Genomic DNA, 19,442 nt, shown 5'->3' on the forward strand with positions numbered 1-19,442 from the left:
AGGGGGGAAGGGAAGAGGTGGTGGTGGTGGTGGTCATTATGGAAGTGGTTAGAGTGGGGGCGGGGGCTGCAGGGCGTGTGTGTTAGTAAAGGAGCTATCGGGCTATTTTTTTTTTTTTTTTTTTGGACAGTTTGGCTTCTGTAGCATAGCTACGTAAGACATCTTTTAAAATAGGGAATTATGTTGCCAACTGCTCTGTCATGTAAGTACATTATACACTGGGCTCTAGCAAGATATTCACAATTCACTATGTGAAATCAGGGCTGGCTGGACTAAAAAGGAGGGCAGTAAAAATGCATAGTGAGCATGGTATGTGAGGAATTTACTTTCTGACAGGTCCCTAAAGCTCATATCTGTTTGAAAATGGTCCACATGTATACTGGAATAGGATAAGGAGAACAGTAATTTGAAGACTGCATTCAGCCAATGATGCAGAACCTGCAAACCCTTATTCCCATGAGCAGTTCTATTTGAGGCCCTGATTCAGCAAGAATTCAGCCTAACATTAAACATGAGTAGCCCACTGTAGTCAGTGGGAGGAGAGAGCACAAAGATACAGTAACTGGTTGGTCTTCCCTTAATGTAAATAGTGGCCTGGCTACAAGTGCCTGTAGCAGAAGGTGCAGTTTAGTCTCTGAATCAGTTTCTTTAAAAAAAAAAATAAAAATTTTTTTTTGGTCTAGGTTCCTGCACCTAAACGTGGAGAAATAGTGAGGCAGATTGGCGATGCCTTGAGAAAGAAAATCAAAGATCTGGGAAGCTTGGTAAGGTGTCCAGAGAAACGTGTACACATTTGAAAAAGTCAAAATTATGTTTGACTCTGGTTTTAATGTAGCTCTGTGTAATTAAGTGAGAAATTGTTAGTCTTAATAACTTCTAAATACTTTTTGGTTTCCACTAATGATCTGTGGTAACAAATAAGATTTTTTTAAAGGAAACTAAATGTAAGTCTGCATTTTTGGTGCCCTATTTTAAAAATGCCACTTCAGTTTAGAGTTTTAAAGTGATGCCGTCACAATTCTCAGGTTCAGAATTTAGGGTGACCAGATAGCAAGTGTAAAAAATCGGGACGGGGTTGGGGGGTAATAGGTGCCTATATAAGAAAAAGCCCCCAAAATCAGGATTGTCCCTATAAAATCGGGACATCTGGTCATCCTATCAGAATTCGATCAATATTTTTCTTTTTCATTCACTACCCCTTCTCCCTTCCTTCTTGTACCAGTTCACAAAGCTGTATTTGTTGTAACTTGTGTCTTGTGTGGGAAGCACTGCTTCAGTTTTTTAAAAGACAGTTTGTTTACAGGAAATGGGCCACAAATATTTATGAATTAATAAACCTAGGATGGGGTTTTCAAAGGTGTTCAGAATTAGTCTAACTCTGCTGGCTCCCATTGGAGCCAGTCATCAAATTCTTAGTGACTTAAATGGAGTTGGGAGCTAGCACTTGAAAAAAATCATACCTCTAATTCACAAATGGTCTTAAAACGATACTAGGCTCCTGGTCACGCTGTCATCTCCAGTTTCTCCCCTTCCCCTAAGAGCATTGTCCTCAACACACCTGTCAAAACAGGAAAAAATGTAAATGATTCTGAAACTGTCCTCTTTTCAAACAAAGACTTTTACCGTGCTCAACTGTCACCATGCTGCTTTCCCACCTTTCTGTGAGACAGGGCATTGATACTAGAACAGTCGTGAAAGAAGACTTCCTCTCATACAGAGCTTTTCAACATAAGTTCTTTCTGGTGATCTGAAAAATTGTGAGAACTAAGACTAAGCTTGATAAGTTTATGGAGGGGATGGTATGATGGGATAGCCTAATTTGGCAATTAATTGATCTTTGATTATTAGCAGGTAAATATGCCCAATGGTCTGTGATGGGATGTTAGATGGGGTGGGATCTGAGTTATTACAGATAATTCTTTCCTGGGTGCTGGCTGGTGAGTCTTGCCCACATGCTCAGGGTTTAACTGATCGCCATATTTGGGGTCGGGAAGGAATTTTCCTCCAGGGCAGATTGGCAGAGGCTCTGGAGGTTTTTCGCCTTCCTCTGCAGTGTGGGGCACGGGTCACTTGCTGGAGGATTCTCTGGACCTTGAGGTCTTTAAACCACGATTTGAGGACTTCAGTAACTCAGGCATAGGTTAGGGGTTTGTTACAGGAGTGGGTGGGTGAGATTCTGTGGCCTGCGTTGTGCAGGAGGTCAGACTAGATGATCATAATGGTTGCTTCTGACCTTAAAATCTATGAGTCTATGTGGAGAACGAGGGATTTAGGAGGTGAGATGGTCTGTGAAAGGATCTCAGTAAGTGCTGGTGCAGGATATAAAAAGTTGGAGGATTGCTGCTGTTGGACCATTAGATAGTTTCCAGGATGGAATTAGTGTTCTAGGTACCTCTGTGTTTACTCAGAGTACTGTTTCCCTGCCTAGTGTGGACAGAGAGAGGTCTGAAAAATGTGCTAGAGACAGCATGTGATGCAGCTCTGAGTTACTAAAGCATGAAGTTATTACATGGTTCTCAATCTGATAAGGGAAAAAAAATACTAGAACCCTGCTTGAAATCTATGGCTGCTGTTATACAGGAGATGATCATAATGGTATCTTTGGATTTATGACTCCTCCTAATGAGGTAGGGACGCCCCTCCCTAGTAGTTTCAAACTCCCACTCCTTGCCTTGGGTGAACCCTCTATCAACCTTTTGGGAGGCAGAAATTCACCCAGCACCTTTACAGATACAGATGAATGTTGGTGGATTAAAAAAAAAAAAAATTCAAGTGCCCCTCCAACATCAATCCCTTAGTCACAGAGGAGGGCACCTCTTTCCCCTTGTGTGGCTGATCTTGAGTGCAGTGTGGTGCAGACTGATAGTGGCCATAAAGATAAGTTGCCCTTTGAACCCAGAACTCAGACTCCTAGCCTGTTGTGTCTCTGCAGCAGTAGCAGGTGCCATGTTCTGCACCCTGCCCTGTCCCATTTGATACAGTTCCACATGGGAAATTATTAGTTAAATTGGAGAAGATGGGGATTAATATGAGAATTGAAAGGTGAATAGCACTGAATAGTCTTTTTACGTGCCCATCACGTTGGCGGCTCATAGTCATCCTGCCATCAATCAATACATCTGTGTCTTCTCTGTCGCTTCCAACTGGTAAGTCCCCAGCTTATAGCAAAAATATATAAACTGGCCATCAACAAGTTTAAGCTTGAAATCAGACGAACGTTTCGAACATCAGAGGAGTGAATTTCTGGAACAGCCTTCCCAGGGGAGCAGTGGGGGCAAAAAACCTAACTGACTTCAAGATTGAGCTTGATAAGTTTATGACATGTAGCTGATCTGTGACTGCTGCCACCAAGTATCTCCAACAGCTGGTGATGAGACACTAGATGGAAAGGCTCTGAGTTACTACAGAGAATTCTTTCCCAGGTGTCTGGCTGGAGGGTCTTGCCCACATGCTCAGGGTCTGAGTGGCATATTTGGGGTCGGGAAGAAATTTTCCTCCAGGTCAGATTGGCAGAGACCCTGTTTGTTTGTTTTTTTGCCTTTCTCTGCAGCATGGAGCATGGGTCACTTGCAGATTAAAACTAGTGTAAATGGTGGATTCTCCGTAACTTGAAGTCTTTAAATCATGACTTGAAGACTTCAGCCAGAAGTTATGGGTCTGTTACAGGAGTGGGTGGGTGAGGTTCTGTGGCCTGCAGTGTGTAGGCGGTCAGACTAAATGATCATGATGGTCCCGTCTGGCCTTAAAGTATGTGAGTCTAAAAAATGATCCTGTGTGTTCTTAATGTTGTCAGGTCTCACTAGAGATGGGAAAGATTTTTGTCGAGGGTGTTGGCGAAGTTCAGGAATATGTTGATGTCTGTGACTATGCTGTTGGCTTGTCCCGAATGATCGGTGGACCTGTCTTGCCTTCAGAAAGTAAGCACGTGTATTAAAATTTGTATTTATAAAGTTCTGGATATAATGGAGCTCGTTCTACATTACTGCACTGTAGATTATATATTTATGCAAGTTACCAGTTTACGGTATTTGCTGTTGTGACTTGTTTGATCTATGTGATGATCTGTTTTGGTGCTACAGAGTGCATCCATTCTTGTCTCAGTTAGAAACTGCATACATACAGTAACAGAGAACTGAGTTCCTCTCCATTAACAAAGTCGCTAAATAAAAGTATAGAATGAGTACAGCAAAATCTAGCTAGTTTGCACTAAGACATGGGAAACCTGTTGACAATTAAACTTTGCAGATTGATGAGTCAGCAAGAAACATGCTTGTACTTTTGTTTCCCTCATTATCCAACTGACATGATTATTCCTTACAACTAGTTTACCAGCATGCTGTAGAGTACAACTGTAACACAGCATATATTGTATGAGTAATTAATTCCTACAAATAGACTTCATTAAAGCTATTAAAGTTCTGCTGAAAAATGAGATGATGCTGTTTGATGGAAATATCTGGCTTGTGGATTATTGAAATAAATTTCAGCAGATCATCTAGCTGGAATGTAAACACCCTTTCTATGTATTAAGATACTGCCATACACCAAGACAGCTCTAATTCAATTTTGCTGAAACTGACCTCTCTCTTTTTGTTCCCTAGCAGGCTATCTGCATTGACTTTTTTGTGTCTGTCCTAACGGTTATTAGAAAAATACTCTCTGTTATGCAGCAGAGCTTATGCTATGTTTTTGTTCTGATAACTATGCAACTATTGAATGAATTCTGGTGCATTTACCAGCAAATAACTTATGTTGTGTTAAAAAATGTCCTACAATTGCCAATACAAAGGTAATAAATTGAGTGCTGCTCACATCACTGCAAATAAGATAAGATAAACTATCCACCTACTTCTGATAAACAAAATAGATGGGTCCCAAAAGTCAACAAACTTTGGCTCTGTCTCAGATCCTGAAGATCTGTTGCAGTCCATGCCTTTTCTTTTTTCATTTATTGAGCAAAACAGTCAGGCACGCACACACAATCAAATTGCTCTAATTTGTGTCTTTGTTTTCAGGACCTGGCCATGCCCTTATAGAACAGTGGAATCCTGTGGGATTGGTAGGAATTATCACTGCGTTTAACTTCCCGGTAGCAGTGTATGGTTGGAATAATGCAATTGCAATGATCTGTGGGAATGCTTGCCTCTGGTAAGATGCTCAAATACTTTGCAACAAATACTTTAAACTAAAATGCTGATAATGGTAGTCTTTGCTCATCACAGCAGAGTTATGTTTGTAAGGCTACTCTCAGGCATGTAAGGAATACTGTATTTGAAAGGTCAGGTATCTGCTATTCATCCCACATTTACAAACTCTTCACTTGTGGTATCTCTAGGTTGGCTTCAAGTCCTGCTTAAAAGTTCTATTCTACCTTATATTACTGTAAGCTCTTTGAAGCAGGGATGTCTTGGAATTCATGTCTATACTGCATCTAGCACAATGACTGTAACAGAGAGCCCAATTAGGTATTGAGCCCTCTAGGCTTTACTGTCATACAAATTATAGAGAATATGGTTGACGTTTAAAAATTGGGTACATAGAGCTAGGCATTCAAATAAGTTGTTTTATTTTCAAAGGTTCTGGGTACCTGTAGCTCAGTTTCACTTCACTAGAAGTTCTGGATCCGTAACACCTCTAATGCTAGATACTTAGATGGAAGTCACTCAAATCTGAAAATGTCTGGCTAAGCTTACTGTGCCTTACCTCTAACTCTGATTCCTTGCATATTACAAGAGTTGCATAAGGTATTTTGTATTTTTGGAAATGAAAATGATTTTGCATTTTTTTTTCTTAAAGGAAAGGTGCTCCTACAACGTCCCTCATTAGCGTAGCTGTTACAAAGTAAGTTTTTGAATATATGTACATATAATTGCTTTTGCGCTTTGTCTCTGAGATCTTGTGGCTGGGACGAAGACTGGCTTTGTCTCCTTCCCCTGCCATACAGACAATAACAACGTATATTGAATAAATTTGTTCCCTTGGTTTCCCCTTTTTTGAGTCCTCTGCTGAGCAGTAGCAGATGTCTGGGGTCTTGCAGTTCAGCTTCTCAGTGGAGGAGAAATCAATGATGGAGAGTCTACGTGATGCTCTAAGTGTAACATGTTTTGTTTGTGCACATACCAATTCTGAGTGAGACTGTGAAACAGCATGCTGACGCTTCCGTCTTCCAGGAACCTCAGCCCAACAGCAATGCCTAGATTTAAGGAAGCAACTTCAGGCTCTGATTAGTGTTAGTTCTTGAGGCAAACTCTCCTGATGCTTGCACAGTTCTCTCTCTCTCTCCTGAAGTTGTCTCAAAACAGAACCTGGCCTAATCCAAAACTAACAAGCCAGCATGTCTTCCCAAGAATCAAAACTTGCTCACATGCAAAGGAAAAAAAATTGGACAACTGTAATAGTGCCACTCGGTGACACCTATGATGACACTATCAATACATTGAGGAGATGGCTTGTATGCACTTTAACCTGTTTTAAGAAATGAAAGTACTACAATATTTACAGTACTTGAGAACATGACCTATGAAGGAAGGCTGAAAGAATTGGGTTTGTTTAGTTTTGAAAAGAGAAGACATGATAGCAGTTTTCAGGTATCTAAAAGGGTGTCATAAGGAGGAGGGAGAAAACTTGTTCACCTTAGCCTCTAAAGATAGAACAAGAAGCAATGGGCTTAAACTGCAGCAAGGGAGGTTTAGATTGGACATTAGGAAAAAGTTCCTAACTGTCAGGGTGATTAAACACTGGAATAAATTGCCTAGGGAGGTTGTGGAATCTCCATCTCTGGAGATATTTAAGAGTAGGTTAGATAAATGTCTATCAGGGATGGTCTAGACAGTATTTGGTCCTGCCATGAGGGCAGGGGACTGGACTCGATGACCTCTCGAGGTCCCTTCCAGTCCTAGAATCTATGAATCTATGAATTTATAATACTATTCATTCCTGAGAGTATGCCCCTGCCCCCCCCCCCCAAAATGCTAGATGCTACTTCTGCGAATAATTTCCTTTCCTTTCCAAAGGAAATACTATGAATTATGCTATATTGGGATTTTATATGCTCATCTCTCTTCTCTTTGCCAGTTACATCCTGGAAGATGCACTATATTTTAAATATGTGGATTTTGTTATAAGCCTTACTATTACACTGGACAAAGATCTTTTCAGAGAGGAGAATATATTTATATATAAACAGTGCACCTGATACAGATGATAGACTTTTACTATTTTCACCTTGTCGCAAAAAAAAAAAAAATAACTGCTGATTTTTTTATCACATGCATCTGACTGAGATCTCTCAAATCCCAGCCTCTCAAGAAATTTCTCTTTTTTTCTAGGATAGTAGCCAAAGTTTTGGAGGATAACAAAGTGCCTGGTGCAGTCTGCTCCCTGATATGTGGTGGAGCAGATATCGGGTAGGCAAAACTTCTTGCATTTTGTAGGGAAGGGAATGGCGGAAGGGTGGCTTATGGGAATAGTCTAGTTTGAAAATAGCTTTGCGCTCTCTGAACCTTGTACTACCACTTAGAAACCAATTGAATCTACCTTGTTTTATTTGCCTCTAACTTGGACATGCCTGTCTATCCATAGACTCTTTAGCGCAGGAAACATCCTATCTTGATTGTCTGGAAGGCATCCAGCACATTGCTGGCACTACTGTTAATATGTAACTAATAATTCCATGGACCATTGCTGGAACAACCATATTACTAGCTTCCAGTTTGGTGAGGGTATTTGTCCCCATTTTTAACTCTTCCCCTCTCCCCCTACTTTGTAGCCACATCTAACAAACTCTCTGAACTGCCATAAAGAATACAACCTGGGTAGAGTCCCTGCTATATCCCTTCCCCCCAACAACCTTCATGGGCATGCCAGTTGGGGATGTTCACTCCCATAGAGGTGCATGTGAGCCCACGAAGTGCCTAAAGCCTTGGCAGGCCTACACCCCAAGTTGTAGTTGATAGCATGGGTCTGATAGCATTAGGTTAGTTGCCATGCCAATGGTGCTGTACAAACAGCAAACAAGTGCTTAAACAGCTTTGTTCCTGTAGGCAGAGTTAGACTTTAGAGTTAGTGCAGATGTCATGGTACTAGAATCTGACATGGAAATATGGCACTTATTCTGGCACTTATGCTTCTTTGAGTTGCATTCCAGTTAGGCACTGACTTGATTCTTTTAAATCTGTTTTGTATTCCTGGCTTTCAAAAGCGTAAATGTAACCTTTTGTTATAATTAAGGCTAAGATTTTGTCATGCATATTTTTAGTAAAAATCACAAACAGATCATGGACAATAGAGAAAGGTCATGGGCTTCTATGAATTTATCTTATGCATGACAAAATGGGGAGTTGCGGGGTCCCCACACCACCCCTGGGGGCTCTTCTGGAAGCTGTGGGGTCTCTCCACCGCCCGTGACCTCCGTGATTTGAGCCCGCAGTGCCTGGGAGCTGCAGGGTCCCCCCACAGCCCGCGATGGCTGGGAGCTCTGGGCCCCACAGTTCCCAGCTACCATGGTTGGTGGGGAGACCCTGCAGCTCCCAGGCGCTGCAGGCTCAAGTCATGGAAGTCACGGAATCCATGACTTCCAGAGATCTCTGTGACAAAATCATAGCCCTAGTTATAATTAAGAAACACATTTCTCATGTCAACTTTCTCCAATTGTACGCACTTTTGAGGATAGTTGTGTTCTCTTATGTAGCACAGCAATGGCAAGAGATGAGAGAGTGGACCTGCTGTCTTTCACTGGCAGCACTAAGGTGGGCAAGCAGGTGGCACTTATGGTTCAAGAGAGATTTGGTAAGTATGTAGATTTTTGCTTTTTCCCCTTTAAGTGTTTCATTTGTTTAGGAAACGGGGCTGAGGGAACTCTGACAAATTGAACTTGTCTCAGTTGCCTTTTTCTTTTTTTTTTTTAAACTTGTGTTACAAGTGCAGCAGCGAAGCTGCATTTCTGCTAATTCTAACCTAATCGAGTACTTTTTTAGAGTCTCCTGAAATCTGGCCTCTGCTGTACTCAGTGGGCCTGCAAATTGTTTTTTGATGGCCTCTCTGAATCTACCTGATTCTTGTCTAGTGTGTGATTTAATTTAATATAATGGAGATATCCTGGAAGGGACCTTGAAAGGTCATTGAGTCCAGCCCCCTGCCTTCACTAGCAGGACCAAGTACTGATTTTGCCCCAGATCCCTAAGTGGCCCCCTCAAGGACTGAACTCACAACCCTGGGTTTAGCAGGCCAATGCTCAAACCACTGAGCTATCCCTCCCCCTCACGATGCCACTGTGGTCAGCACTGATTTCTGGGAGGGGTCAACAAAATTATCCATGCGTAATTGCCTCTCCGGACCCAAGTGTAGCTGCCCCATCTTTTCCCTTTTTTTTTTTTTTAAAGAAAGGGGGAGGGTGTGTTATCATCAGGATATCACAAATTGCCTCTGCTGCAGAAGTGTTGCTGAATCCTGGATCCATGCCCGGTTGTCAACATCTAGATATTTTCAATGGACTATTCTCCACATAAACCAAAAGCCTTGGGTCACTATCCCTCCATTTGAGGATTTTGGGTTGCATTTTGCACTCTCTTCAGTCACTCCCTGATTTGAACTATATAATTCAGAGCAGCTTTCACTATCAAGGCTCATCAAAGAATGGAAGGCCGTACCTTCCTCCAAATTTAGAGATTTAGGACACTTGCCAGCAGGGCCGGCTCCTGGCTTTCTGCCGCCCCAAGCGGCGCAAAAAAAAAAAAAGCCGCGGCAGTGCGATCGCGCCACTCCACTCTTCGGCGGCAATTTGGTGGCAGGTCCTTCGCTTCGAGAGGGACTGAGTGACCCGCTGCCGAATTGCTGCCGAAGACCCGGACATGCCGCCACTTGGTATTGGCCGCCCCAAGCACCTGCTTCTTTAGCTGGTGCCTGGAGCTGGCCCTGCTTGCCAGGAAAATAAGCACAAGTGCTAATTTTTCTTGCTGATCCCCTTTGATTTCATTATCATCTCTCTCATTGTCCATGTCTTTCACACGCTGCACTACTTTAGTGTTTTTTAAAAAAAAATTTTAAAGCAAAAACTTTCACTGTAGGCTAGACTGTGTTACCCTTAGTCCTTGAGTAGTACCATTGGTTTCAGTGGGAGCATTCATGGAATAAGGTATTAGTCACTGTACAGGGACAGTCTATGATTGTTACTCACAACTAGCTTCTTAACTCACGTTATTATTTACTTATTTTAACAGGACGGAGTCTGTTAGAGCTTGGTGGAAACAACGCCATTGTTGGTAATACACAATATAGTAATCTCTTCTCATACAAGTTACTTCTAATGTTAATATTGTGTTCATAGTAGACTAATCTTTTTATCAGGGATTGTCGTCTTATGTGTATGGAAAGTACCTAGCATATAGTGAATGCTATCACAGCTGAAGGCCCAGATTTAATAAGTTCCTTAGGCAAGTACCTGACTTGAAACACATGAAATACCCTGCTGAATCAGGACTAAATAATATGTGACTAATGATCCCTCCCCCTCCACACACACCTCCCTTCTTATGAGCAGTCCTCTACCTCCCAGCTCTTAAGGCGCTACATCCTAGTCACCATCTTCCAGTCAAGGACTAGATGGAAATCCCTTTTGTCTGTCACTGCCTCTCCTTAACTGGCCAGAGGGATCACTGTGGAACAAAACACCGTTAAAAAGCTGAACAGGCAGCCTCTGATCTTGGCATTGAGAGATGGGCATTATAAATTGCACCCAGGTGTTTCACATGTTTGTTCTGAACATAAACACTGTATCATAAGACTTCTATTTTATAGGGTTTCTCAAGCTAAAAATAGTAAAGCTACTACCTCTGTTCTCTATTAACTGAAAACTGTAATATCTGAATTTATTTTTCCCAGTTGTTGCTTCTCCCAACTTTGCTTTATTTATTTTTGCATTGCACTCTGCTTGGGCGATAAGTCTAGAATGGTCATTTTTCCATCCTGGTTGTTGTGTTCTAGCGCACTGCTGTTCTGGGTTTGCAGTATTGTGAGGGACAAACTAATTTAGGAAAATACAAGTGAAAGGTCAAGAAAAATGTGTCTATGTATTGGGCCTTGGGGGTGTGGCTTTATTTATTTTTCTGATATATTCAAATTATGGGATATAAACTATATCACTTGAGAACCATGTTTAAGGACGGCTTTAATTGGGGGGTAGCTGTGTTTTTAGAGTTCTAGAATATATTTATACTTAAGGGCCAGCCAATAGGCATATAATTTTGGGAAAATATTCTTAAGAAAAATATCTACTTCCCTCTTTGTTGTCCAGTAGTATAGTTCAGATTTAAGTATCTTAAAGCCTGATCTAGTGCCCATTAAAGTTGATGTGAGTCTTTCCATTGACTTCCAGGGAGTTGGATCAAGGTCTTGGGGAGCAGCGGGGAGCAGCTTGGGTAGCTATACACGGGCTACCTCTGCTTGAGCTAATGTGCTACAAGATCAATGTGGCCATGGCAGCATGGGCTGCAGCTCAGGGTAGGTACTCCAGTTTGTACCCAGCAGGTCAGGCGAGATTGTACTTGAGCAGCTAACCCGAGCTGCAGCTTGTGCCACTGCAGCCACACCGATATTAACATACTAGCTCACGCTAGCACATGTATGACTACCTGAGCTGGGAATTGTACCTCCTTGCTGCTATGTAGATATAACCTTAATGGGGGCAGGAGAAATGCACGCTAGTTAACACTTGATGTCCTGGTACACTTTTTCCCCGTCTGTTGCACACTTTTAGCCGCCTTAGATTGTTGAATTTCCAACCTTGCTAATGGATATCAAATCCCTCTGAAACTTGTGTTAAGTTTTATTTCTATGTCTTGTGGCAGGAAGTAGCATAGATTATCTTCCTGTTGTTTTAAACATACTGCCTTTTGTGGTCATGGTCTTGTTTAGGTGACAGGGTAAAAGTTGCCTGATCATTTTTGCCTTTTATTTAATAATCTTGTAAACCTACAAAGTTCCTGCTGGCTAATCTGTCTGAAGTCTTTTTGAACAGTCAAACCCCAGTATGACACCAGTTTGAGCTATATTAATTTTTAAACTTACCATTTCTTTTTCTGCTTCATGATTTTTTATTTTCTTTTGCTGCCCTGGGTCCACTGAATTAGTCACTTGTGCCCTTTGGCATTGATCCTCCATGCTATCTGACCTTCCTTTGGTGTTGTTTCTCCAGGCCATCTGGGTTCCACTCAAGCAGAATAGAGAGGGGAGGGATGCAGGAAGCTGGTTGCAGTTTCTTGATTCACAATCAAGTTGTGTTGCTTGGGGAACTTTGTTCAAAGTGGCCTGGAGAACCAAACCTTTGTGCTTAATTCCAAATACATACAGGAAACTAGTTTTAAAGTGTCCTTAACCTACACTATTCATTCATCTCTTTCCTAGTGCTACCCAAAAGGCCTAATAGAGTTTACTACGTTGACTAATTTATGTCCACTGAATTTAGAGGGGCTTGGAACCAGAAGCCAATAACTTACACCTTGATGTTCAATTCCTCTTTAAGTGTTTGAAGATGCAGATCTTAACCTAGTCATCCCCTCTGCTCTATTTGCTGCTGTGGGGACAGCAGGCCAGAGATGCACAAGTGCCAGAAGGCTGGTGAGTACATATATATTGTACAGTTGGGATAGTTAAATCATCCAGTATGAAGGAGGAGAACAGTCAGGAGTATTCTTAAAACATACTTCAAATGCATCTAAAGCCAGTGCGACAGGAAAAATGACTGTTTAACCTGCGGGTCATGATTTTAAGTTCCAGAACTATTTCCTTACATGTGTTTTTTAAAAATACCCAATGACACTAAAACTAAAATATAAAATCTAACATTTTTCATCCTTTATACTCATTGAATTTCACTTTGCTTTCATTGCCAAGGCAGTCATCTTCATTTATTTGAAATATACTGCAGTTTCTGCTAGCAAGTAGTACAGTGTTTGGATTATAGCATATAGGGATTTTCTTTGGTTTTTAAAGAAGTAATTTCCATCATATTAAAATTGTTTCGACTATCTCTGTTGATATCATTATTATTTTGTAAAAGCTTATTTTAACAATCTAAATATTGGAGACTAATTTAACTGATGTCCCTTTTTTAGATGAATAGTTACTGAACAAAACCATAATTTGAGCAGGAAAACTTCAACTAGTTTGCCCGGTCTAGGATTCTAAAACTAATGTGTTTAGTGCTCAAATATTTTGTCTAATTATTACACTTCAGACTTCAAAGCCAAATTAAAAATAAAAACTAGTCTGTCTTGCACCAGTATTACAGATGTCAGTTGTTTAGCCACCATAAAAAGTTCAAGTGCAATTTTGGTATGAGGAACTTCTTCTCAAACTCAGTATAAGCTTTAGAAAGACATTTATAATGAATGAGGGAGATCCACTGTAAATGAATGTTGCAAATTAACCATAAGCAAACAAAGCAAGAATAATATATCAATGTGTTTTCACCATTTATTTTGACTTGTATTTAGTTTTAAATTGATAGCTTGAATCTTAGCATGAGACTTCACAGCAGTAACTTGATATCAAAGTTCACTTGAGATGGGGAGCAGCACTTTTTTTTTTTTTTTTTAAATTGACTGAAGTGTGAAGATTATCAAGGCTCTACTATAAATTTCAGTACTTTTGTAGTGAGAGAGGCTGCATGTCTTCAATTTTCAGTCCAGTGAGTGGGGTAGGATGGGGTGAGAGAAAATATTTCAGAGTTGCTAACTAGATTTTAAATCTATTTATCTTCTCTTTGTATTACAGGGGACTGATTCAACAGGCATTTTGTTGCTAACTCTCTCAATATTATCATGAGTCTTATGATATTTGGAGGGTTATAGCATTTTATGTGTATGTGTGTAATCTCAACTTTTCATTTGGAAAAATATGCTTTTTAGACCTTGTGGAGAAAAGCTTTGAAAATGTGTTCTGGGTGTCCCCTGAAGACCCAGAAATCAGAAGGCAAATTAAGACTCTCTTTTAAAAAAAGAGAATAGTTTTTAAGCCAGTCTCATGATTTTTGAGGCCTTATTTAGGCTTTTTTTGAATTCTTGAGGTTGATTATACAGCTCCTATTCTTCAGGGATGCCCAAAGCTCAACACACAAAGTTTTGCAAATTTCAACAGCTGTGACATATTACTAACTGTTTCATAAAACTCTTATGACTCTATTTAGTTCTTGCATGAAAGCATCCATGATGAGGTGGTGGAGAAACTTGCTAAGGCCTATGCACAGGTTCGCATCGGTGACCCATGGGACTGTAAGTAGGGTTTTATTTTATTTGCTCCTACTTATAGAGGGAAAAGACTATTACAAAATGATTGCATTAGCTTCAGTTAGAATAGGAGCTGTGAAATAGGGAGGAGGAATCTAATTAATCCTAATTGTTTTGTTTATCTTGGACACATTAAATGGCTATTTCCCCAGCTATCATGGTGATAGGCATGTTAGAAATGTATATAGTTGTCCTAAAATAATGTCTTTGATCTCTATGCCATATGTAATATGTTTTTACTTTCCAGCCACCACTCTGTATGGGCCTCTCCACACTAAACAAGCAGTGATGATGTTCCTTGATGCAGTGGAACAAGCCGAACAGCAGGGTGGCTCTGTGGTGTATGGTGGGAAGGTGATTGTTTTTACTATCCGGGCTGTTAGAAAAGAGCATCAGAAAAATGACCACAGATTGGTGGGTCACGGAGAACCCAGATCATATTCCAACTGGTTGTATGAAGCTGTCAGGAGCTTCAAATATGTAAGTCTATCAAGTCTGACACATGGTGGGTGGGGATGGCTCCATCTGACGTCTGAGGCAACATGTTTTAGAGAATTGAGGTGAGTCTGGGAAAATGAAATCCTGAGTTCAATGTCAGCTGTGCCACTAACTCAGTGTCTGGCCCTGGACAAGTCTCTTGCACTTTCCCCAATCTGTGGAAAGAGAATTCTGCTTTCCTTATTCCTGTGTTGTTTAATTGCAGTTCACATTTTCACACAAAGAAAAGCAGCTCCCCTCCCCTCCAAACCCTGGCCTCCCATTCTCAATGAAACACTGGAGCTAGGGCTCTGAACGACATCCTGAGTCATGTAGGCATCCCTGTGGAGCAGGATAATAAGCTCTTATCCAGGCCTTCAATTTGGATTATTGCAATCTCCTCCCTGACACCCATATCTTTCCCAGGTTTCTGGCTGGTGGGTCTTGCCCACATGCTCAGGGTCTAACTGATCACCATATTTGAGGCAGAGAAGGAATTTTTTCCTAGTTCAGATTGGCAGAAACCCTGGGGGTGGAGGGAATTTGCCTTCCTCTGCAGCATGGGGCACGGGTCACTTGCTGGTTTTAACTAGTGTAGATGGTGGATTCTCCGTAACTTGAAGTCTTTAAATTGTGATTTGAGGACTTCAGTAACTCAGCCAGAGGTTAGGGTCCCATTACAGGAGTGGGTGGGTGAGGTCCTGTGGCCTGTGTGCAGGAGATCTGACTAGATGATCATGATCGTCCTTTCTGGCCTTAAAATCTTTGAGTCTTTGTCTCCACCTTCAGTGCATTCAGAACATAGCCATTCAAGTGACCTTCCCTGCTTGCCATTCACAACACAGATGGGAAGAGGGAAGCTTACTGTCTGTAGGGTCACTTTGCAATTTGATTTTGTGTGTATAATTGTATGTGTAAATCTGTACATTTTGCTCATCTATTTTCTGGATGTGTTACTAAGTAGAACTTGGTTCAGTGTGTTCAGTTTAGCTACTTATGGAAGGTTTTCTGTTTCTCATTGCAAGATATAGTTACTGCATCTAAACTACTGAATGGGATGCACTAAGTGTACCTAGTTCCTAAGCCAAACACTGATTTGTCTGAAGTAATAACTTGGCTATCACTTTTTGTGTGTGTTTTGAAGGTTCTAAATCGCCCTGGTAACTATGTTGAACCAACAATTGTGACTGGCCTTCCCCATAATGCATCCATCGTGCACACTGAGACATTTGCCCCCATTCTTTATGTGCTGAAATTCAAGGTAAAAAAAAACAAACAGAAGGAGGAGTTAAATGAGCTTTGGTCCAGTGTTATTTCAATAGTGCATATGGCCTGTATGTTAAATTGAAGCATGCAAGGGGGGGAGGGAGGATGAGAGAAGTATTCCCAAGTGTATGTCATGTTCATGAAACTGTCCTAATTAGGTGTATTATTGGCCAATTATTATGGTTCTCAACTGTAGGGGTATCTGGCATAACTGCATAGCTCAGGACTTGGTTATGTTTATATATCTTATTTAAAAAGCACCCAGGCTTAAAGATGGTAGTCTATACGGGACTGTAGATGATTATTGCATAGTTTGGAGGGGGGGGAAAGCTCTTTGTCATTGCCTTTCTGTACAACCAGTGTGTGCAGGCATGCTAATATGTGACTAGGTATACAGCTATTTGCCATGTGATTAACATGATGCAACATGGCACTAGTTTAAGTTAGCATTCTGTTTTTCATGGTACCTTTTTGTGGTGTTCACTGCTTATCTTCAGTAGTCCTGGCATAACTACTTATGTACTTCCTTCCAGACAGAAGAAGAGGTCTTTGCTTGGAATAATGAAGTAAAACAAGGTCTCTCTAGCAGCATTTTCACCAAGGATTTGGGCAGGATTTTCCGCTGGCTTGGGTATAACTCTTATATTTTTCCTCTTTCTAAAACACAGGATTGTCTAATTTGCAAACACTTAGTCAAACATTACTTCTTCAACATTAAAGCCTCTTTTAGAGAAGACACCTGGCTCTTTTCCTTACTATGTGACTACAGAAGTTCACATCGTTTGTCTATCTTGTCTTTGCTCTTAGGCCTAAGGGATCAGACTGTGGTGTTGTAAATGTCAACATTCCAACCAGTGGGGCTGAAATTGGAGGTGCTTTTGGTATGTTAATTACATTTCCTACCTGGATGTTTTGGAACAAATTGATAGATTTAACAGTAGTAAGTTGGACCAGGACCAGATGGTATTCACCCAAGGGTTCTGAAGGAACTCAAATATGAAATTGCAGAATTACTAACTCTGGTATGTTAACTATCATGTAAATAAGCCTCCGTACCAGATGACTGGAGGACAGCTAATGCGACGCTGATTTTTAAAAAAGGCTCCAGAGGCAATTCTGTCAATTACAGGCCAGTAAGCCTGACTTCAGTATCAGGGAAAGTTGGTTGAAACTATAGTAAAGAAAAGAATTATCAGACACCTAGATGAACACGATTTGTTGGGGAAGAGTCAATATGGCTTTTGTAAAGAGAAATCATGCCTCACCAATCTATAAGAATTTTCTGAGGGAGTCAACAAGCGTGTGGACAAGGGTGATCCAGTTGATATAGTGTACTTGGACTTTCAGAATGCCTTTGACAAGGTCCCTCACCAAAGGCTCTTAAACAAAGTAAGCACTCATGGGATAAGAGGGAAGGTCCGCTCATGGATCAGTAACTGGTTAAAAGATAGGAAAAATAGTAGAAATAAATGGTCAGTTCTCACAGGGGACAGAAGTAAATAGGATCCTCCAAGGACCAGTGCTGTTCAACATATTCATAAATGATTTGAAAAAGGGGTGAACAATGAGGTTGCAAAGTTCACAGTCAATACAAAATTACTCAAAATGGCAGTCAGCTTTGGACTTTACTAGTAGTTACAAAGGGATCTCTCAAAACTGGGTGACTGGGCAACAAAATGGCAGATAAAATTCACTGCTGATAAATGCAAAATAAAGCACACTGGAAAATATACTATCTCAACTATACATACAAAATGATGGGGTTTAAATTTGCTGTTACCACACAAGAAAGATCTCAGTCATTGTGGATAGTTCTCTGAAAACATCCAGTCAATGTGCAGCAGTTGTTAAAAAAGTTAACTATGTTAGGAACTATTAGGAAAGGGATTGATAATGAAAGAGAAAATATCATCATGCCACTCCATAAATCCATGGTATGCTGACATCTTGAATACTGTGTGCCGTTCTGGTCGCTCCATCTCAAAAAAGATATTAGAATTGGAAAAGATACAATGAAGGGCAACAAAAATGATCAGAGTTATGGAACAGCTTCCATATGAGGAGAGATTAAAAAGACTGGGACTGCTCAACTTAGAAGAGAGATGTTTGAGAGGGGAGGAATGTGATAGAGGTCTATAAAATCATGAATGGTGTGGAGAAAGTGAATAAGGAAGTGTTATTTGCTCCTTCACATAACACCAAGAACCAGAGATCACCCAATGAAATTAATAGGCAGCAGGTTTAGAACAAACATAAGGAAGTGCTTCTTCATCCAACACACAGTCAACCTATGGAACTCATTGCCAGGGGATGTTGTGAAGGCCAAAAGTATAACTGGGTTCAAAAAAGAATTAGATAAGTTCATGGAGGATTGGTCCATTAGTGGCTATTACCCTAGATGATCAGGGACACAACTTCATGCTCTGTGTCCCCCTAAACCTCCAACTGCCAGAAGCTGGAACTGGACTATAGAGCATGTATCATTTGATAATTGCCCTGTTCTGTTCATTCCATCTGAAGCATCTGGTACTGGCCACTGTCAGAAGACAGGATTCTCGGCTAGATAGACCATTGGTCTGAATCAGTGTGGCCATTCTTATGTTCTTATGATGCTTTTAGATGATCATATCCTACAGCAATGGGGCCTATGGTATAAACCTGAGGTTCAATTTTAAAAAAAAACAAACATGGTTTTTGTTTTTTTCCCTTATGAACATTATTTTCTTCTTGCATAGGTTCTGGTAAAGATTAGTCACAGCATTGCCATTTTAAGAATAGCTTATTTCAGGTCTTCTGACCACTTGATTTTTAAGGCCAAAATCTGCCCAATTTCCTCACTGTAAATGTACGGAAATCAATGTTATTGCTCTGCATTTATGCTAGTGTAGCAGAGACTAGAATTTGGCCAGTGGCAAATTTTCCGTTCCATTAAAAAAAAAAAAATCTTTATTTAATAAAAGGATAGCATATGGAACATTTATTGCTATGAAGGAAAGGTAACCCAAAATACCTTGATGATGGGTAACAACCTCTCACTGGGGCGAGAACACAAACTATTAAAACCAAAATTCCAATTGCTGCATGCATAAGAAAAATGGCTTTTAGAGAACCGCTATGCATGTTGTTATTGAAACTCGATTCCACATCGTGCCAGCTACTGAACTTCTTCCTAAGGGGATCTGTAAAACATATATTCACCTTGGGCACTTCTCTCTCCTAAACCTCCCCACCCTGTAACAAAACAAAATAAAACTGCCATAGCATTGCTCTCACACTACATAGTTATTTTCTCCAGTTAAAACCAACCATTCGCATAATACAGTTGTCAACAGGAAGGCAGAGAGACAAAGTGGGTGAAGGCCAGCATTTTCAACCTGAGTATGTGGAGGTGGGTCTCTGTTTTTCTTGTAAAGTGGG

General features: G+C 40.7%; 1 protein-coding gene across 1 annotated transcript in view; it reads left to right on the forward strand.

The window, feature by feature from the left end:
- Positions 1 to 19,442, forward strand: part of ALDH7A1 (aldehyde dehydrogenase 7 family member A1) — a 25,828-nt gene that overhangs the window by 4,005 nt on the left and 2,381 nt on the right. The window contains exons 4-16 of the mRNA XM_024193376.2: positions 684 to 764; positions 3,794 to 3,917; positions 5,016 to 5,148; positions 5,797 to 5,841; positions 7,329 to 7,406; positions 8,690 to 8,787; positions 10,218 to 10,259; positions 12,518 to 12,612; positions 14,183 to 14,267; positions 14,530 to 14,636; positions 15,904 to 16,020; positions 16,559 to 16,656; positions 16,833 to 16,906. Of these exons, the coding sequence (XP_024049144.1) occupies positions 684 to 764; positions 3,794 to 3,917; positions 5,016 to 5,148; positions 5,797 to 5,841; positions 7,329 to 7,406; positions 8,690 to 8,787; positions 10,218 to 10,259; positions 12,518 to 12,612; positions 14,183 to 14,267; positions 14,530 to 14,636; positions 15,904 to 16,020; positions 16,559 to 16,656; positions 16,833 to 16,906 (1,177 nt within the window). The remainder of the gene's footprint in view (positions 1 to 683; positions 765 to 3,793; positions 3,918 to 5,015; positions 5,149 to 5,796; positions 5,842 to 7,328; positions 7,407 to 8,689; positions 8,788 to 10,217; positions 10,260 to 12,517; positions 12,613 to 14,182; positions 14,268 to 14,529; positions 14,637 to 15,903; positions 16,021 to 16,558; positions 16,657 to 16,832; positions 16,907 to 19,442) is intronic.

The sequence above is a fragment of the Terrapene carolina genome, unplaced genomic scaffold (genome assembly GCF_002925995.2).
Source record: "Terrapene carolina triunguis isolate 2854851 unplaced genomic scaffold, T_m_triunguis-2.0 Scaffold113, whole genome shotgun sequence".
Taxonomy (NCBI): Eukaryota; Metazoa; Chordata; order Testudines; family Emydidae; genus Terrapene; species Terrapene triunguis.